The sequence below is a fragment of the Lissotriton vulgaris genome, chromosome 2_1 (genome assembly GCF_964263255.1).
Source record: "Lissotriton vulgaris chromosome 2_1, aLisVul1.2, whole genome shotgun sequence".
Taxonomy (NCBI): Eukaryota; Metazoa; Chordata; class Amphibia; order Caudata; family Salamandridae; genus Lissotriton; species Lissotriton vulgaris.
Window position 1 is genome coordinate 81,502,247 of NC_141687.1, and position 21,612 is coordinate 81,523,858.

Below are 21,612 nucleotides of genomic sequence, written 5' to 3' on the forward strand. Positions count from 1 at the left end.
GTAATGCTGATTGTCGATGGTGAACCTGAGATATTTTTTGTGACTTGGGTGAATGGGAATGTGGAAATATGCATCCTTGAGGTCCAGGGTCGCTAGGAAGTCGCCCTGACTGAGCAACGGCAGGACCTGCTGTAAGGTTAACATATGAAAGTGTTCTGAAAGGATGTAGTGGTTGAGGGGTCTGAGGTCTAGAATGGGCCGCAGGGAACCGTCCTTTTTTGGGATTAAGAAGTACAGCGAGTACACCCCTGTGCCTTGCTCTTCTGTAGGCACGAGTTCTATTGCCCCTTTTTGCAGCATGGAGAGTACTTCTTGCTGCAATAAGTGCGTGTGCTCTGCGGACATAGGGCGGTGCCTTGGGGGAATGTTGGGGGGGGGGGGGGGGAGGGGGGGGGGGGGATAAGTTGTCTCACCCACCTGTCCGTGGTAATGCTTTCCCAGACTGGCAGGAACTGCTGGAGTCTCCCCCCGACAGGTGTTAGACTATTACCGGAGCGACGAAAGGAACTGCCCCGAAACTGCTGAGATTGCAGAGCCCCCATGGATTTGGCCGTCTCAGTGTCTTTCTTTATTTTCTCGAGTGTGGTGTCTACGTCGGGACCAAAAAGGAAGTCCGGGTTAACCGGCTGATTGAGCAGAGTAGTTTGAATCTCGGCTTTAAGCCAGAGATGCGGAGCCATGCGTGACGTCTTAGCATCACACTAGTATTTATGGCCCTAGCTGCTGTGTCTGCTGCGTCCAGTGCACACTTGATGGATGCATAAGAAATCAGTTTTCCTTCTTGTATAATCATCTCTGCTCCTTCCTTGTACATATCAGGCAGGTGTTGCAACAGCTGTTCTAGGGTGTTGTAGTGTGCCCTGTCGTATCTAGCCAACAGGGCCTGTGTATTGGAGATCCTCCAAATATTTGCAGCCTGCGCTGCCACTCGTTTCCCTGACGCCTCCAGAATCTTTGACTCCTTGTCCGGAGGCGGAGCGTCACCACTGGTTTGTGAATTTGCTCTTTTGCGGGCATTGGCCACTACAAGTGAGTCCAAGGGGAGCTGGCCTTTGATGTAGGTGGGGTCCACTGGAGCAGGCATGTACTTCTTCTCAATACGAGGGTTAATAACCCTAGCTTTCGTGGGTTCCTTAAAGATGTCCGCAGCATGCTTAAGGACCCCTTCAAGCATAGGCAAAGTCTTAGTGGAACGTTCAGAGGCGGAGAAAGTGTCAAACAAGAAATCCTCGTCCACTGGCTCCGCATGCATCTCCACGTCATGGTTGAGTGCTGCCCTTTCAATTAAAGCGTTAAACGCCGCAGTGTCCTCCGTAGGCGATGTTTTAACGTTATAGGACTGAACGTCCGGTGCAGCATGTGGATCATCAGGGTCCACAGATTGATCTATAGCCTCAGACCACTGTTGTGGTTCATCCTGATCAGTGTCCGCATTATAAGCGTAGGCTGATTGACCATAGTCCTCACCCATGTCCTCCTCACTCTGTGCTGGAGAATATGACATTTGCTGCGAATAGTCCTGAACGTGCTCGAAGAGAACTGGTGAGGTGGCCGAGTCCTTTTTCTGCTTGAGAGGAATTTTGTAACTTTCCAAGGGACGTTCAGGCGCGATCTTCCGCCTGTGGATAGTGAGCCTGCCTGATTCCGCGTCGATAAAAAGTTTCGACTGGTTGTCGTAAGTGGGTTCGTGGAAAACCACCCCTTCTGTGGCGGGCTTCGAAGGCGTCGACAATGTCTTGGAAGGTTCGGCGCCTTTATGGAGTTCGAGCTGCTTTGCTTGAGCCGTTGGCGGAAGACCGAACTTAATCGGGGCTCCAACGGCCTTGGAGCCTGATGAGGTAGTCGACTCAGTCTGCTTCAGCACTGGAGGAGGACGCTTGCTTGATGGCGTCGACCCGAGCTCCCGGCGTGGGGCATCTGCAGCCTTGGCCGTCGATGAGACTTGCTAGTTTGGGTCGGCCTTGGCCTTCGGCTCGAGGTGCTTGCTGAGCAGGGGCTTGAGTCCAGAGATTTTCGGCTCGACGGCCTTCTTCTCCTGGAGGCCTTTGGCCTTGTCGCCATGTTTGTGTGTCGACGTCGGCGTCGAGGTGACGTGTTTGCTTGCGGAGCTTGACTTTGACGCTCCAGTCTTCGAGGGGACAGGCACTTTCGGCGCCGAAGGATCGTCGATAGTCTTTGACGTCGAACCGACCACCATTTTGAGTAGTTTCGGTTTCGAATTTTGCTCCGATGGTTTTGGTTTCGATTTTGAGGAATCGACCGATGGCTCTTAGATGTGATCTTAGCCTGGCTTGGACGCGGGGCTACAGAACGGGTAGAAAGATCTTGGCTAAGGCCTTTCGGCGAAGCCTCGACCTGAGCTGAAGGGAGCGTAACGTCAGTAATAGGCCCGCTACTGCGGTTGGGCCCGGCTCATCGCTGGAGTCGTCATCGACGGCTCCGATGGCCCCTTCGTCGTCCCCTACCTCGACGATGTCTTCTTCGTGGACGTATTCTTCGCCGTGCTCGTCCATCTCAAAGTTCGAGTCATGCTCCGACGCCGGTTCCGACCGTTCTTCGGGAACCTCTTCTTCTACTTCTTCTTCATCTTCGACGCCTTCCGCGTCACCGGCCTCGAAGATGTCAACCGGCTCTGGTGCCGACTGTTGCGCCGACTGCCTCGCTGCGTGCCGAAGTTTAAGCGTTTTCTTGGAGCGGAACTTTGAGCAGGCCATACAGCTGGCCTCGTCGTGTTCAGGGGACAAACATTTATTGCACACTGGGTGCACATCTATGTGGGGGTATTTGGAATTACAGATGGGGCATCGTTTAAACGGGCTCCGCTCCATCGTCGCCGTAGTCTGGGCCTGGTGTCGAAGTCAAGAAACAGTTTTCGACGTCCGGTTCAAGGAACTGGAAAGAAACAGGCACCGAACGAGACAATACCGACGCTTCGAAGGCCTTTTGGCCTTAGGAAATAGTCAATACAAAGTTTCCGAACTAGAGTCGAGAAAGTACATCCGAACCCAATGGCGGAAAAAACCAATCTGAGGATGGAGAGGATGCCCATGCGCACTGTAGTCCAGGGGAGGAGCCACCTATCTCGTGATACTTCGAAGACTCTTCCAGGACAACAATGTGCAATCATCCGGACCCAACACTAGGCAGCGACCTATGCACAGATATGAATTCAGCAGCCCACATGCCTCGAACACATAATGTAACCACAAAACCTCTGCAGCAGATGACTAGGCTGGCGCTTAACCCCTGCGAAACTGCCATCTCCTTCAAATTGAGACAGATACAATTGCACTACATTCACACGATAAGCCACACCCCCAAGACACTGTAGCAAGCAGGTAAACACGTGAGCCAGACTTGCTTTCGGTGTTCCCGCTCAGATGCTGATTTCTATCACATGACTTGGCAGTATCCCCAATCACACACTACTGGAGAGGAATAGATGCAGCTCTTACCAAGGTATTGGGGTGCCAAATCGAACTGTCACCCAAACAAGCCTTGTTAGGGGTACTAGATGAGATGGAGGATAGCAGGGATGACAGATCTCTGATAAGCATGCCTGGTCACCAAATGGTACACTGCCCGGAAATGGAAACTGAAGGGCCGACCGCAGGTGGCGGAATGACTAACAGCAACGGACTGGTGCGCCAAGGTGGAGAAACCTTTCTACCAAGCATGAACAAATATGAGGTACATTTTGGGAATACTATGGGCTTCACTGCTGTAGACTAGGGGTGCTGTTGTTGGCCAGTGGGATTTGTCTTGTATTTGTGTGTCTTGATGCTCTTTGTTGTATTCACTTGATAAAACAAAGCTGTTCATCCAAAAAAGGAACCTCTGCAGCAACACCTTGTAGGAATGTGGGCGCAGGCTAAAAGGAAGTGAAGAAGTAGAAGGATTTGTGCCACTGCAACAAAAAAGTAAACCTCCACTGTCAAGTAGCTACGGCCAGGTCTAATCAAGCTGCCCCAAATACCATATACAAAGAAGGTGAAAAAAAACAGGGCACCCTAAAACCGAATAGAGAGAAATCTATTAGGAACCAAACAGAAACCAATGTGCTTTCATGACAGTTTAGAGATGTTCAACTAAGGAACCTGTGGTGAACATAGGGTATGTAAAGAAGAAGGATAACCCCCTGAAAGATAAAAACTGTATTAATGCAAATCGCGAGTCAGTTGGTACAAACCCCTCATCGGTCCAGATGTGGACATGCAAACCTAAACCACTCAGAGAAGAGGATTTGAAATTCACATATGTTTAACCCTGCCTATTAACAAGTTTGACATCCAGCACACACCTGAAACAAAAGCTAAATGAGAACAAAAAACCATTGTGCCAAGACTTATGAAAATTCAGATCAACACAAATAGCAGACAACAATTTATATAACAGAAGTAGAATATATGGTCTGTGACTTATGTTTTTAGCACTGAACCACTATACACCACACGCTAAACCTTCGAAACCTAAACTAGACCATAATGATGCACTGAAGTATACCACTGCATGTATAAGAACCATGTCTGAACAGAGTCCAAAACCTACACTGAAGTCTATGTCCTAATGCTTAAAGGTTGCTAAGACTCAAAAACACACTAAAGGAAGCATAGGTGCCCCACCTGAAGATAGGCGGCTAGGTGATAACTTCACAATGTGGAGCTGTAACCTCACACAGAATACAATTGTCAGGCAAGGAAAGTTTACCTTCTGTAATCCTAGTTCTCCTTCTAAGGAATTCTCAGCATTGTCCTTGTCCCACCTCCACACACAAATATGAGAAAACAAGCATTGGCATAGCCAATAGGTCTCGCCTTTGGGACCTTATAAGTGTTTAGCCATGCATAAGTTGATGTTGTTGCACCAAAGATATTATGCTGGATAACTAAACACTTATAAGGTCCCAAAGGCGAGACCTATTGGCTATGCCTAAACCCTCTACTATAGCAGCTAGAGGTGTGGTGGGTGTTGCACTGAGACAATTGGCTGATAAGGCACTAAAATGTTGGCTCTTTTGTGGGCTTCGTCTGCCTTCTGGTTTGCAGAACAGAAAGAGCTGAGGTGTGTAGGCCTACGGCTGATAACTGACCCACTTGCTTGAAGGAGACAGAGGATTGAATTAATAAAATGTGGAAAAACAGAAAAGTAGAGGCAACAAACAGATAGAGGTACAGAAAAAGATAAGAAAGTAAAAATCAAAGAGGGAAGAAAATAAAACGATTTCTAAATATAAATGGTGATATGATGAAGGGAAAAAAGGAATGAACGAGGAAGGATACAAGTATGAATGGAAGGATAAAAGAAAGAAATGTGAAGGGAAGAGTGGAAGGAAGTGTGAAACAAAAGAAGGGTGCAAAGAAGGAAGTGTGGAAGGAAGAAATAAAATAGGGACAGAAGGAAAGGGGGTTGGAGGAAAAGACGAAAACAAAGAATGGTGAAAGAAGGTTTGGAAAGATGGAAGGACGAGTGAAAGGATGGATGAATGAAAAGAGGACTGGAAGACTGCTGGAAGTGTGCATGGAATGGAGTTGGGTGGCTGGATGAGTTGAGAATGGAAGGAAGAAAGGATGGTCTGGAAGGATGCTGGAGATGGGGAAGAAGAGATCAGGTTAAGGAGTAGGAGCCTCTATATTGAGGAGAGAGAGCGAGGAGAGGAAGGAACATAAATGAGACCTTGTGTGGTAAACTGACACCTGTGGAGTGCACCGTACACAAATGTAGCAGTCTGCATAGATTATATGGGAACACAATTACTAGTGCACAACACAGCAACACCAACAACGTGTAACTGCTACACTAAATGGGCTAGGGACTGTTGGAACATGCCAGTAGCTAAGGGCAGCCAAACATGCAAAGCTGCTCTATGGCAGTGAACAGGATGAATTACATATTTTTTGTAGATAAACTGAAGCTGAAGCAAGCGTCAGGCACGGTACATAAGGAATGTGCATAATATAGAAATATGGCTTTTCAGATGCATGTGACGTCTGAATTGAATGTATGGCTATTATGGCTCGTGCTAGCACGTGGTTGCTGTACTGTGCCTAGTATTAATGGCAGCAAATTAGAAGTTTGCCTATGACCCTAGCATGATGTACACGAGGAAGCACAGTACTGCCTTCACTGGTCTGGTGCTGCAGGGTAGCGTGTGGGGCTAGCTTGTGCATTGCTGTAGGACAGGTGCTGATAATGTGACAACAGTAGGGTGCATCAGAAAACATGAGGAGGCCCCCATGGATGATATGCTCCTATTAGTAACTGTTTCAACTATAACGCTGTGTTGGAAAGTATCAAAAAGCCTATTGGCTATATGGATAATGCTGTTTTGTATGTGATTTCCCTATGTATGCATTAATTTAATTAACATTTTTTTCCATTGTGAATTTAAGCAATTTTCCAAAAGAAATGTTACATTTTTTAGGAGTTTTAAAGAGCACGAACTGTGCCCAAGCGCACTGCAGCTGTTTATATGAATGAGCACGAGTTACTTTAGAGAGGGATAAAAGAACATTTTTGCTAGTAGGCAGAGGGTGATTAAATAATTTGCCTATACCCACACGATGTAAAGCCGATTGAAGCCTCGAACCAGTCAGCAGATGTCACCCTTTAGCTACATTAACTAACGGTAAAATATAGTAACATTTTAAAGGTGTACCTATATCAAATCACGCCACAACCTGTCTGCTTATTATTATTGGTGCAATACAGCAACCTCCCAAATTAAATAACATTTCGAGTAGTGAAGGCTAAAAGGCATGCACCGTAAGTAAATATAACAGACACTTCCGTTCATGCTTTTCATGAATAGGACATGTTTGCTATGCTAGCAAAATAGTGATATAAGTATTTTGCATTTACATTTTTACCTGTAAATGTTTGTGTAAGCAAAATGTGAAATGAAGAATAGCAAGGGCATTGAATTATATAAACAATGCCCCGCGCCCCATCCCACATTTTCACCTTTTGCACTGGTCGGAGACCGAGGGGGGAGGCCGGATTCGGGGTGAGCAAAGCTGCGCTGCTTCGACTTCTAACCCTGCTGCGCACTGCGGCTAGGGGTAGTAGGACTTGGACAGAAAAGAGGCCCCGAGAATCAAAATATAAGTGGGACCAGTTAGCGAATCAAATAGCTAAGAAACAAGGTAACCAACCACAGATTCAAACGAGCGCAGGCGGGCCCGCGGCACTTGTACCTTGTACTTCCATGGCCCTGGTCTGCCCGCTGTCCTCGGGCTCGGTCGGGCGCAGGCGCAGCTGATATTAGACCCGGGTCTCTCTTTCCGCGGCGGGCGGGCACGCGCGCGCTCACTCAGTGCGTAGGAGCTTTCGCAGCTGTATAGGAGGCCGAGAGGGGGCACGCGCCGGCAGTCAGTCAGACAGACTGACGGACCGAGCGCCATGGAGCCGCCGCTGCTGCTCACCGCCTGCCTCCTGCTGCTCGGCGGGGCCCGCGCCGACCTCTCCGGTGAGTGTGAGGAAAGAGGGGGGGGGGGACATCTTACCCCTGGGCGGGTGGGGGTGGCGGCAGGCAGGCAGGCGGTATGTGTGCGTGTGTGTGTGTGTGTCTGCGTGCATGTGCGCTCGTGTGTCTCTCTGTGTGTGTGCTCGTGTGTGTGTGTACGTGCTTGTGCGAAAAGCTGTGGCTGTGTGTGTGTATGCGAGAAGTGCATGAGGCACAAACTGTAGAGGGTCGCGTGTAAAACTGCTGTTCACAGTTGACGCGCGCGACCTAATCCCAGTCGTCAAGGAGCTGCGCGTTCACATTGCTTGTCCGCTGTCTGTTCCCCTTGAGCCCTTGAAAGATGAAATGATCACAATAAGTCTCGCAGCGACGGATCGCTTTCGCGATCCGGTTCGCAGTGCGAGACCTAAAGAAGAGAGAGAGAGAGAGAGAGATAGAAAGGCTTTTCAGTAGAAAAATTTGCTTTAAATAGAAAACCTATCTCTGCAGTAAATTAACAAACTAAATGTGTCCAAATGTAATTTTATCATTTGATACGATAAATTAAGCCAATTAAACGAAATAGTCACAAATGTATTAAAAGGTGACAAAAATAGTTTGTGATAAATGTTTCTAAACAAGGAAAAGAAGGTCAATGATAGCCGAGAGGCTGCCATAGACATAACAGTAAAAAAATGGCAATGTGGCTAGAAAGGGTTCTCTCTGTCACCTGCCCTATCACGCCGCACAGATGACGGGTCTGTTCGTTTTACAGACAAGAGTTCTCTAGGTGTAAAAACAAAAAACGCTCACTTGTCTAGGGAAGTAGGAGGGATGCTTATGACTGATGAGGAAACACCTTGAGGAGAACTAAAAACAGAGGTAGGTAATCTTTCTTTCTCCTCCAGAGAATTGTCGCCAGTAGTCATAAGCACTGAATAGAATAGCAAGCCCATCAGACTAGACAAGGCGGACATGAGAGCAAAACAGCATCCATCATCGGACCAGAGAGACCTCAAGAACTTCCGGCCCATCTCCCTGCTTCTGTTCCCAGCCAAGGTCATCGAGAAGATCGTCAACAGACAGCTAACCCGATACCACGAAGAAAACAGCATCCTGGACCCATTCCACTGAGGGTTCCGCAGCAACCACAGCACCGAGACAGCCCTCATTGCCGCCACCGACAACATTAGGACCCTGCTGGACAACGGTGAGACCGTGGCCCTCATCCTCCTGGACCTCTCCGCCGTCTTCGAGACCGTCTGCCACCACACACTACGCACACGACGCAGGGATCCGAGACAAGACCCTGGAATGGACCACCTCCTTCCTCGGCGGCAGAACCCAGAGTGTCCGCATTCCCCCATTCCGATCCGAAGCCTCCAAGATCATCCTCAGCGTACCCCAGGGATCATCCCTCAGCCCGACACTGTTCAACATCTACATGGCCCCGCTTGCACAAGCCGCCCGACCTCAAAATAATCTCCTACGCCGACGACACTCAACTCATCCTCTCCCTCACTAAGGACCCCCTCACCGCCAAATCCAACCTCCACGAAGGAATGAAGGCCGTCGTCGACTGGATGAAGATCAGCAGACTGAAGCTGACCACGGACAAGACAGAGGTCCTCATCCTCGGCTCCAACCCTTCAGCCTGGGACGACTCCTGGTGGCCTACGGCACTGGGAGCAGCTCCAACACCCACCGACCATGCACGCAACCTGGGAGTCATCCTCGACTCAACACTCTCCATGACCAAGCAAGTCAATGCAGTCTTCTCCTCCTGCTTCAACACCCTCTGCATGCTCCGCAAGATCTACAGGTGGATCCCGACAGATACAAGAAGAATAGTCACCCAGGCCCTCGTCAGTAGCAGTCTCGACTATGGAAACGCCCTGTACGCGGGAGCCCCGGCCAAACTCATCAAACGACTGCAACACATTCAAAACGCCTCTGCGCGCCTGATCATTGACGTACCACGCCACAGCCACATCACCCCACACATGAGAAACCTGCACTGGCTCCCCGTCAACAAGAGGATTTCCTTCAAGCTCCTCATCCAGGCACACAAGGCACACCACAAGACCGGCCCAGCCTACCTCAACAGATGACTCTTCTTCTACATCCCCAACCGCCAGCTCCGTTCCGCCGTCCTCGCCACCGTCCCTTGCATCCGAAGAAAATCCACCGGCGGCAGATCCTTCTCCCACCTCGTCGCCAAGACCTTGAACACCCTCCCACTGAGACTACGACAGACCTAAGACCTGCTGACCTTCAGGAGGCTACTCAAGACCTGGCTGTTCGACCAGTAGCCTTCCCCTTTTTCCCCCAACGCCTTGAGACCATCACGGGTAAGTAGTGCGCTCTACAAATTATTGATTGATTGATTGATCAACCGAAGAGACTCTTCAAGGAGGCCTTGCCTACACTGCCCACCTATCTGCCTTGGAGTCAGAGTTAAGACATTAATGTCTCTCAAATACATGGCTGGACTGCCATATAGCAGCCTTACAAATCAATCAATCAATCAGGTGTATTATAGGCGCACTACTCATCTGTGAGGGTCTCAAGGCGCTGAGGAGGGGTTGGGGGAGGAGTTAGCAGTTCCGTATCAGTTGAAAAGCCAGGTCTTCAGCGCCTTCTTGAAGGTGTTCAGGAGAGGGCACGTCTGATGTCGATGGGGAGCTCGTTCCAGGTCTTGGCCGCGATGTAGGAGAAGGATCTTCCCCCTGCCTTGGCCCTGAGGATGCACAGGGTTTCGGCGAGGAGGAGGTTGGTGGAGCGGAGGTTGCGTTTGGGCACGTGGAAGGAGATTCTGTAGTTGAGGTATTGAAGTTCGGTGTTGTGTAGGCATTTGTAGGCGTAGGTGAGTAGATTGAAGGTAATTCTTTTCTCGACAGGGAGCCAGTGCAGCTTGCATAGGTGTTGGCTGATGTGTTCGCGTTGAGGGACCCCGAGAACGAGTCAGACGGTGGTGTTCTGTATTGTCTGGAGCTTACGGAGTAGAAACTTGTTGATGCTGGCATAGAGGGCATTTCCGTAGTCCAGCCTGCTGGTTGATGAGTGCGTGGGTGACTGTCTTCTTTGCCTCGGGCAAGTCCATTTGAAGGTTTTACGGAGGATGCAGAGGGTGTTGAAGCAGCTTTAGGTCACGGTCTTGATCTGTCGATTCATGGAGAGGGAGGAGTCGAGTACGATGCCAAAGTTCTTGGCGTGGTCTGTGGGAGTCGGGGGCTGGCGAGCACGGTGGGCCACGCCGAAGGGGTGGTTACGAGGACTTCTGTCTTCTCCGAGTTGAGTTTTAAACAGCTGTGACGTCCTGCATTCCTTCCTGGAAGTTGAGTCTGTTGGTGGTGAGGTCCTTGGTGAGGGAGAGGATGAGCTGGGTGTTGTCGACGACTATGCCGAGGCCGCGCCGTCGGACGATGGTTGGTGGCGGGAGGGGGGGGGGGGGGGGGGTTAGGGGGTGGGGCGGGGTCATGTAGATGTTGAAGAGGTTTGGGCTGAGTGATGATCCCCGTGGGATTCCGCAGTTGATTTCAGTGAGTTGTGAGAGGAAGGGTGGCAGTCTGATCCTTTGGATTCTGCTGGTGAGGAACAATCTGATCCATTCGAGGGCAGTGCCTTGTATGCCGGCATCATGCAGTTTGTCTTTGAGTGTGCGGTGGGAGACTGTGTCGAAGGCTGCTGAAAGGTCGAGTAGCATCAGGGCCGCAGTGTGGTCTTGGTCGAGGAGGAAACGGATGTCGTCAGTAGCAGCGAATAGGACGGTCTCAGTGCTGTGGTTGCTTCGGAATCTGGATTGGGAGGGGTCGAGGATGGCGTTGTCTTTGATGAACCTTGATATTTCTGCGTCTTCTCTGCGACTTTAGCTGCAAAAGGGAGGAGCAAGATGGGCCGGTAGTTCTTGAGATCCGCAGGGTCAGCTGAGGGCTTCTTGAGCAGGAGCAGGACTTCTGCGTGTTTCCAGTAGTTGGGAAAGGAGCCGGTCTTGAAAGTGGTGTTGATGGCGCGTTGTAATGCGGGTGTGATGGCGGTGGCTTCTCTGTGGCGGCCCCGGAGTGGATGCCTTTCATGGTCACGGTGGTCTCCTCAGTCGTGATTGGTGTCCAGACGGACATAGTGGTCTGGCTGGCGTTGTCGCCATGCGGGCTGAATCCGGGGTCGGGCGCGTGGTCGTCGAAGTTGTCGTAGAGGTTCTTTATGTTTAGGTGGAAGTAGGAGCCGAGTTCTCACAGAGGTAGTGGGAGGGGGTGATATCAGTGGCTATGCTGCAGGGGTTGGTGAATTCCTGGATGATGTTGAAGAGTTCCTTGGAGTTGCCGGAGTTGGCGAGGATTCTGTTGTGGATGAAGAGACCTTCCTAATAGAACCGATGCAGCTTTTTTTCTAGTTGAATATGCTTTTGGTCTACCAGGGAGAGATTTGTTTGCTAACAGGTAAAATAATGCAATACAAGACACTATCAATCAATCAATCAAAGAAATTTGTATAGCGCGCTACTCACCCGTAGGGTCTCAAGGCGCTGAGGAAGGGGAGGGGTGTTGGAGGGGGGGGGGGTCGCAACTGCTCGAACAGCCAGGTCTTGAGTTGTTTCCTGAAGGAGAGATGGTCCAGGGTCAGCCGTAGGTGAGTGGGGAGGGAGTTCCATGTCTTGGCTGCCAGGTAGGAGAAGGATCTTCCTCAGACGGTGGATTAGTGAATTCGTGGGACGGAGGCGAGGGCGAGGCTGGCGGATCGGAGCTGACGGGTGGGTGTGTAGAATGTGACGCGGCTGTTAAGGTACTTCGGGCCTGTGCCGTGGAGAGCCTTGTGTGCGTGGGTGAGGAGTCTGAACGTGATCCTCTTGCTGACGGGGAGCCAGTGCAGGTCTTTCAGGTGGGCCGAGATGCGGCTGTGGCGAGGGATGTCCAGGATGAGTCGAGCTGAGGCGTTCTGAATGCGCTGGAGTCTTTTCTGGAGCTTGGCTGTGGTTCCAGCGCAGAGGGTATTCCTGTAGTCTAGACGGCTGGTGACGAGGGCCTGGGTGACCGTCTTCCTGGTTTCGGTGGGGATCCATTGGAAGATCTTTCGGAGCATGTGCAGGGTGTTGAAGAAGGATGACGAGACGGCGTTGACTTGCTTGGTCATGGTGAGGGAGGAGTCCAGGATGAAGCCCAGGTTGCGTGCGTGGTCCGTTGGCTTGGGTGCGGTGCCCAGGGCAGGGGGCTACCAGGAGTCGTCCCAGGCAGAAGGAGATGGTCCGAGGATGAGTACTTCCGTCTTGTCTGAGTTCGGTTTCAGACGGCTGATCTTCATCCATTCTGCGACGTCTTTCATTCCTTACTGGAGGTTGGCTTTGGCGGTGGCGGGTCGTTGGTGAGGGAGAGGATCAGCTGGGTGTCGTCAGCGTAGGAGATGATGTTGAGGTTGTGTTGGCAGGCGATGGCTGCGAGAGGGCTCATGTAGACGTTGAAGAGGGTGGGGCTGAGTGAGGATCCTTGCGGAACGCCGCAGATGACTTCATTGGCCGTGGATCGGAACCGGGGGAGGCGGACTCTCTGGGTTCTTCCGGCGAGGAACGAGATGATCCACTCCAGTGCCGCTCCTTGGATTCCGGTGTTGCTGAGGCGCTGTATCAGGGTGCGGTGGCATACGGTGTCGAAGGCTGCTGAGGGGTCCAGGAGGATGAGGGCAGCAGTTTCTCCGTTGTCGAGCAGGGACCTGATGTCGTCGGTGCCTGCGAATAGGGCGGCCTCGGTGCTGTGGTTTGCTCGGAAGCCGGACTGTGAGGGGTCGAGGGATCCGTTGGTCTCGAGGAAGGCGGAGAGTTGTCTGTTGACGGTCTTCTCGATGACTTTGGCTGGAAAGGGGAGGAGCGAGATGGGGCGGAAGTTCTTGAGGTCCGTAGGGTCCACGGAGGGTTTCTTCAGGAGGGCGCTCAGCTCGGCATGTTTCCAGCTCTCCGGGAAGGTGGCGGATGCGAAGGAGCGGTTGATGATGTTCCTGAGTTGGGGTGCGATGATGGAGTCAGCTTTGTTGAAGATGTGGTGTGGGCAGGGGTCGGTAGGGGAGCCGGAGTGGATGGTGTTCATCAGGCCGGTGGTGTTTTCGGTGCTGACAGGGTCCAGGTGTTGAGGGTGGTGGTGGGGGACGTTGGTTCGGTGGTTGGGTGCGTGGTCAGTGCGCCGAAGCTGTTAGAACAAGGCGAGTGAGTCGCATAGGTCTTGCGAGGGTGTGATGTCGTTGTTGCAGGCGCTGGGGTTGGAGAGCTCTTTAACTATGCTGAAGAGTTCTTTGCTGTTGTGGGTGTTGTTGTCCAGTCGTTCTTTGAATGTTGTCTTCTTGGTGGTGCGGATCAGCTGGTGGTGTTTGTGGGTGGCGTTCTTGAGGGCTGTCATGTGTTCTGCTGTCTGGTCGTGGCACCAGGCTTTCTCGAGGGTGTGGCAGGTTTTCTTGGAGTTTTTGAGGTCGTGTGTAAACCACAAGGCTTTCCTGCTGCCGGGTGTGCTGGGAGGATTCTTCAGTGGTGCGAGTTCGTCGGCGCAGTTGGTGAGCCATTGTATGAGGTTGCGGGCTGCTTCGTTGGGGTCCGTCGTGTTGGGGGGGGGTTCTGGCTGAGGGTGGTGATGAGCTGGTTGGCGGTGATCTTGCTCCAGCTTCTGCGGGGAACCGGTTGCGGGTGGTGGTGGGTCGTGGTTCTCCAGAAGTTGAAGTGGACGCAGCTGTGATCTGTCCAGTGTAGTCCGGTGGAGTGGCTGAAGGAGATGTGCTTGCTGGAGGAGAAGATGGGGTCAAGCGTGTGGCCGGCTTAGTGGGTGGGGGTGTTCACCAGTTGTTTGAGTCCGAGGTTGGCGAGGTTGTCCAGCAGGGCGGCGGTGTTGCAGTCCTTGTTGTTCTCCAGGTGGAAGTTGAGGTCCCCTAGGAGGATGTAGTCTGTGGAGGGGAGGGTGTGCGGATTGACGAAGTCTGCGATGGCTTCGCTGAATTGTGTGCGTGGTCCCGGGTGGCTGTAGATGAGGGTGCCTCTGAGGGTGGTCTTGGGATCGGTGTGTATCTGGAAGTGAAGGTGCTCGGCGGCGGTGAGGATGTCGTCGGAGTTGGTCGTGATGCGGATGGTGTTTCTGTGGACGATGGCGATGCCTCCTCCGGTTTGGTTGATGCGGTCTCTCCGGGTGATCTTGTAGCCATCCGGGATGGCTATGGCGATGTCGGGGGCTGAGGAGGCGTTCATCCAGGTTTCCGTGGGGAAGGCGACGTCTGGTGATGTTGTGTCGAGGAGGTTCCAGAGTTTGACGGCGTGCCTGTGGACGGAGCGGGTGTTGAGCAGGATGCACTTGAGGTGGTTGTTGCTGGTGCTCGGCTTGGCGGGTGCGGTGCAGGTTTGGAGGCAGGTGAAGGGTCCATGGGTGCGTTTCGGGGTGGCTCGGTAGCAGGCGGGGTTCCGGCCGGCGTTGAGTGCATGGAGGGTGATGGCCTCGTAAGTTAGTCGGGTGCGCTGGCATCGTCGAGGACCAGGGGTACTGGCGCTGGGCGCGGTCCAGGCGTAGATGGGCTTGCCTTTGGCGCGCCTTCGGCGCACAATCGGCGTGAACGCTGCGCGTACGCTCGGCGACCTCCATAAATGTCGAAGTGGGAGGGAGGAGCAGCTCGGAGGCGGGAGCGGGTGGCCAATGGGCGGTCGAGGGAGGGGTACAGAAGGAAAAAGGGGGCGGGCCGCAGGGGAGCAGCGGCGGGGATCGGGGAGGGGAAGAAACGGCGGGAACAGACACGTGGAACAAGGACTATGCAAAAAATACAATTAAACACAAAGGTACTGGCACAACAATACTGGGCACAACAATAATCAAACAGAACCTGGCACTCATATGGCGAGAGTGCGGGAGACACGGGCACAGGGGCGATCAACGCTGCTCTGGAGCAAGACAGCAGCTGAGGGCTCACGGCAGCAGCAGAGGGGGCAGGAGTCTTGGGCACCCTTTTGAGGGGGAGCCGCGCGGTGTGGGTCAGGGGTCACAAATCACCACCACACGGCGACCTCCATAAATGTCCAAGTAGGAGGGAGGAGCAGCTTGGAGGTGGGAGCGGGGTGGCCAATGGGCGGTCGAGGGAGGGGTACAGAAGGAAAAAGGGGGCGGGCCGCAGGGGAGCAGCGGCGGGGATCGGGGAGGGGAAGAAACGGCAGGAACAGACACGGGGAACAAGGACTATGCAAAAAATACAATTAAACACAAAGGTACTGGCACAACAATACTTGGCACAACAATAATCAAACAGAACCTGGCACTCAGATGGCGAGAGTGCGGGAGACACGGGCACAGGGGCGATCAACGCTGCTCTGCTTAACAGATCCGACATTGATAACTAGAGTCCCAACAGTGGAAAAATGTTTTATAACATTAGCATCATCCCCGATGACCAGTTCACTTACCGACAGGGATGTTCATCATTTACAAATTATGTCAATAAAGAGAGAACAGGTCTATGTATTAATTTAAATAACACAGAATGATCAACAGGCCTGTTTTTAAACTTTTTCAAATTGTCTGATCCTCTGCTGAGCGGTCACATAGTTTATCACAACTATTTTTAATTTTCTATACAATAGAGCGGTGCTCCATTGTCCTGAGCTGCTTGCCAGGTGAGGAGAAACACGTTCCCCTTGAATCTAAGGTGAGCCTTTGACACTTTGACAAATAGGTCTTAAATGTAGGTCACTTGACCTAATACTCCAGTAACTTTAGCGGTAACCCATATTGATGATGGTTTGTTATCCCATTTTGTTCTTGTGTTTGTCTATGTGTGTGTGTTTTGGCGATTTGACATCTGGACCTCTTCCAACTAACAAGGAGGAATACCAGAAGTGAACAGGTGACATTTACCATTGTTGTTCACTATTGTTTTTTTAGTTCATCACGTAAGAGCAGTAGCAATTAAGTTTATGGGTCCTGAAGAAGCGGCAGGTACCATTTTGGACCTTTAAATGTCCGCAGAAACATGTCGACCAGATAACCCAGTCAGAAGTTATTTGTTTGAACCATCTGACTTTTTTGCACTCTATTGTTTTTATTGTTGGAAGTGCACGACTCCAGAATAAAGCTATATTGCGTACACTATCCAATTTTATTACAGACACATTTCTTTATCACTATTCACAAATCACATATGCACTGCTTTCAGTTACGAACAAACAACATCCACCCATCATCCTGTATAAATAACACCATCAAAACCAACCATCTCCTAGTAACATCTTTGGAGATGACAAATACGGACTACCAACTGTGAAGTAGACCAAATGATGAATAGGGCGGTACAGGAAGAGTAACTGATGGACATTTTTTCACAAAGGGTAAATGTCCAGTAATCTGCTTTAATTTGAAGCATACATATAGTCATATTTACACACATATAGCTTTCCCTTCGTCTTAGACCCACAGTTATTCTTTGTGTTTTCTATACCAGATTGCCTCACCTTTTTTGATTGTCTAAATAGAATTTCAACACCCTCTTCATGTCTAACATTTAAAGGGTATTTTCACTGAGGAGGAAGCTTTCGGAAAGAAAGTAGGGAAGGAAATGGTCTGATTGACATGAAAATCAGAAATCACCTAAAGTGGAAAGCTTGGGTGATTTCTCATCGCCACTCAGTTTTTATGGAAGAAAGTGTAAGGTTCTTGGAAACACAATGTTTGAATCTCGCCTTGCAAGCTGTAAACTGCCAACCAATTCTAGTGTTGTAAAAGGGCCTGATGTATGGGTTCAAATGTGGACCCCTTAACTACGAAAGGAAAATTTACTCTTCAACCTTGCTTGATAGTACCTGAAGAAAAAAGGTATTTGAGGACATGAAAGATGCCTTGCAATACTCTAGCATTTAAAACCCATTCATAGTTTTCTTGGAGTGACCTGTTGAGAGAGTCTACTTCTGCATTCTGCATGCCTGGCAGATAAACCGTTGTGATGTCAAAGTCTGTTGCTCCCCACCATCTCCAGATCATTTGTGCTTTCAGGAACAGTAGAATGAGCCCTTATTTGCTTACAAATAACACATTGGCATGTTGTCCATTTGAATAAGCAGGGACTTGGTCTTGAAAAGGCTGAACTAGCTATTTTAGAGCTAGATGGACAGCTCTCAATTCCAACAGTTTGCTATAATAGGGCTTCTTTCGTTGACCATGTCCCTTGAACTTGGAAATGATCTATGTGTGCCTCTTATTCTTGAAAGGAGGCATCTGTGATTATTGTGTGCTGTGACATCTTGGTGAACGAGAACTCTCTTCAGCAGATTCTTTGACCAGGACCATTAGAAAACTGATCAGGTCACTGTGTAGCACAACATAAGCATCTTCTCCAAGCTGTTGGTAAGCTTATCCTACTGGTTCTGCAGGCACTGCTGTAGTGGTCTTCTGTGAAGCCTGGAATGATGAGCCAGACAGAAGCAAGAGGCCACCAATCCTAGCTACATGATATGACATCCGGTTTGTAACAGACTGTCACATATTAGATGGAGAGAAGATAATCTCTCCTCCTAAAGACACACTATTGCGACCTGTTTGTCTAAGATCACACCCAAATAGTGTAGCTTTTGAAATGGAGTGGCAGTCGACTTATTTAGGATGACATGCATAACCAGGTGGCAAAGAAATTCTGAAATGTGTTGGAAATGGTTCATGTCTTCCTCTGAAGTTGCAGCCTTTATTAACCAGTAATCTAGGGAAGGGTATATGAAAATATTCTGCCTCTTGAGATGTTCTGCGACAAGTGCCATAAAGTTCAAGAAAGTTTGCAGTGAAAACTTCAGCTTGAATGGGACGTCTTTGAAGGAGTAGTGATCATGACCGACGACCAACTTTAACCAGCAAACATTTGGGTACTGTACTAGTCTTCAAGGTAATTGGTTTGTATCCGATAAGTGTCATTCCCAAGGGCAGGCTCTTTAACTGTCCTCAGAAACACTACAATCCGAACCATTAGAAACTGACAAAAAATAAATAATTTATAGGAATGCACGGTCTCTTATCCGAACTGTTATAGCTGCACTCCGACATCACAGCAGCGCCTACAACCCACCTGCTTAGCTTCGCAGTAGCGGAGTCCGAAGTCATGGAACCGAGGGAAGAAGGCGGGCCGGACAGCAACGATCTGTGTGTACAGCTCCGATGGGCGCGACATGGCGGGGGTCCCGGAGAGCAAGATCACACGCTTGGCAGTCTGGGAACACAGAAAGCACAATTTCATTAAAAACAATGTTTGGTTCTCTGTACCACTGGTATTGCAAGCTGAGTAAAGGAAATCTTTAGAAAGCAAGCACTGCTCCAAGAGCTTAGGCTGCCCATATATTACTCCCCCCCACCTACTAACCCCCATCACCACGCCGCTCTAGAACATCCTGCTGTTCAATGACACTGAGGAATGTGTGCGCAAGGGGCGCGACCCGTGCCGCACAGGTCTGCTCTTGGAAGGGTTATTAATGGGAAAACAAGCACTGACACAGGCAATAAGTATGGTTTATAAAGTGAGTGCTTCTTCATTGATTATGTAGATGAGTGAGGGCATGAAAAGAGAGAATCATTCAATGACAGAGAATAGATAACTCAGTAGGCAGATGTGAATGACTTGAATGCATGGATCTGGGGAGAGATTGGGGTAGTGAGAAGAGCAGTGTGTTAGAAGAGACCCTACGAGTGCATGGATGGGGGGTTCGATATGAGAACATTTGATGGATGCGCATGAGCACATGGATAGATGGCTACGTTAATGGGTGGATATATAAACGGATAACAGGAGCGCGAACAGGCAGTGGGAAGCACAGGCAGCAGGCCCTGCTCCAGGATCTGGAAGGGCCATGAAGATGAGTGTGATTCTCCAGAGTCTTGTGGTGTCTGAAGTGCAGCTCATGGGAGGGTCTCAAAATTGAACTGTCTCTCCGAATAGTGACTGGCATGCTTCCTCTTCTTTTCCGTTCTCGAGTCTCTCCCATTCTCATCACTCACTCTTTACCCATCACCCTTCTTGTCCATCGATCTTCCCTCCCTCTTGTTCTTCCACTCTCCTCCAGCCTCTTCACACCCTTTCTGTGGACCCTCCCCCACCACTTACCCTTTGGCCATGACCCTCCTATGTGACTACCTACCTTTCTTGTCGTCCCCATCCTGCACCAGTGTCATTCTGTGCCCGCACCCTTCTATATTCCTCTCCATCTGCGCACCTCTTATGTCCGACTTAGTACATGTTTACCCCTCCCCCACTCACATCACTCAACATACTCATTACCCTGCTCCAGCCATCATACTTCCCCATCCTACTTCATCAGTCTCTTACGCCATCTTTTCAACTTCTCTACTTTATGGCGCTCATCACCCCTAGTGAAGACTATTCAGCCCTCTGTCATTTTTCTTGTTTTCGTTTTATTCACACCTTTACTCTTGTTTCATCTACCTATTTCCTTACCATTCTTTTGTCTTATTCTTCCTTTTCTTTTTTCACTTCTTATCTATTCTATCCTATCTAATCAACTGCCATCTCTCATCTCTGTACACCATCACCTTTTTGTCTTGAATCTTTGATTGTGTTTGTTAACCACTGGACCCACAGTACAGATAGTCCTGAGAGCCCTCCTGGCTCGGAGTCAGTCATCAGAGTGATTTGTGGTGCTGCTGAAGTGCCATCAAGACTCATTATGCCTGGCACTTGCCCCTGAATCATCAACAAATAGAAGAACAAGGGTTTTTAAGAGACAGGTTCAGCATACAAGCCCAATAACATGTAGATCTAAGAGTGGTATGCAGTTCCTAGGGACAGGAGAAAGAGGAGCATGAATGTGTGGAGGTGGAGAGGCATAAAGTGGTGAGTAGAGTGGGTGCAGTGCTTCTTGCAAACCTCTGGGGGGTGGAGGTAGACAGACATCAGCCAGGACATCCACGGCAATGGTGGAGACGAGCAACCGTCTGTATGGTGTGTGGTCTGTATGCTCTTTACCCATGGCCGGGCTCCTAGAGTGATTCACCTGGCCAGCCTTGACTCTTGTAGTCTCTTCTTTTAACCATAGGATAGTGTCTAGTTAATAACTGTTCCCTGGAACACTTATAACTATTTTTACTGCATGCACTGCATCCACTCTACGCACCACTTTATGCCCCTCTACATATAGGGCCTCCTGGTGTTCTACTCTGAAGACCTTCGGCAAAGAGCCCCCCCTATGGGGCCCGTTGGGCATTGAAGTGCCGGCCCAACAAGGAGCTGCCATATGACAAAGCATGACACCTCTCGGGGTGTGTGAGGGCCCTTAATCCTTATTGGAGCTCTCCCCCTTCTGATACGTCTCCTACCTGGTTCTCTTTCCTTTTCCTCTCCCCCCTTCCTTCTTGCTCCTCCTTTCCCTGTCCCTAGGAACTACATACCACTCTTAGATCCACTTGCCCATGAGTGTCAGAACGGACGCTGCCCAAGCAGGGATAGAAGTGTGTGAGGCCTCATCGAGCCTACCATGGACTCTCATATTTGGTGAGTCTTCAAGGCTGAGTGACTGATGGCACAATAGTGCCTAAAAGAGAGGGGAGAGCGCTGCACTTGTGCGCAAGACTGGGCTGCTAACCAAAAGCAGCCATGGCGAATTCTGTCAGACTATTGGTCATACTGCATTTAGGAAGAGAGCGCAGCAAGCAAGGCAGCCCACTGCAAGGAAAGCTGGGGGGCTAGGGTGCTCCTCCTTCCCCGGTATGGGAAAAAATGCAAACATTGAATATTCTGCAGCACATTTACAATATACATTCAAGTGCATTAACTTTTAAAGCATAATAACTTTTCAGTACACCATGAACTGAAGCAGGTAAGGTATAAGCACAATGCAGCATTAGACACATGTTTACTGTTTTTGATTCTAATTAGAGGAATCTGGCCTCATTCAATGAAGCAGGACAAAACCAGCAGGTTTACATTTAATTAACCCACCTAATTAAGCATTAGTCCAGTAAAGGTTAATGACCAGTCCAGCCCTGAGAAAAGTGACACTTAAAGTCCCATAATGTTAAGGTCTCTAGGCTAAAAGGACAGGATTGGCTTAATGTGTTAGTTACACTACACACACCAAACTTGGTAGGTATAAGGCACACATTGTTGGATTTGTAGTTTTAGTTTTATAAAGCAATTGGCAGGAAAGCCAGAACTCTAGTATTATGCTGACTCTTCCA

At 50.0% G+C, this 21,612-nt stretch overlaps 1 protein-coding gene across 1 annotated transcript in view; it reads right to left on the reverse strand.

Moving 5' to 3' along the window:
* Nucleotides 1–21,612, reverse strand: part of SMARCAL1 (SNF2 related chromatin remodeling annealing helicase 1) — a 388,047-nt gene that overhangs the window by 83,765 nt on the left and 282,670 nt on the right. Inside the window, exon 10 of the mRNA XM_086954490.1 lies at nucleotides 18,494–18,634. Within this exon, the coding sequence (XP_086810616.1) occupies nucleotides 18,494–18,634 (141 nt within the window). The remainder of the gene's footprint in view (nucleotides 1–18,493; nucleotides 18,635–21,612) is intronic.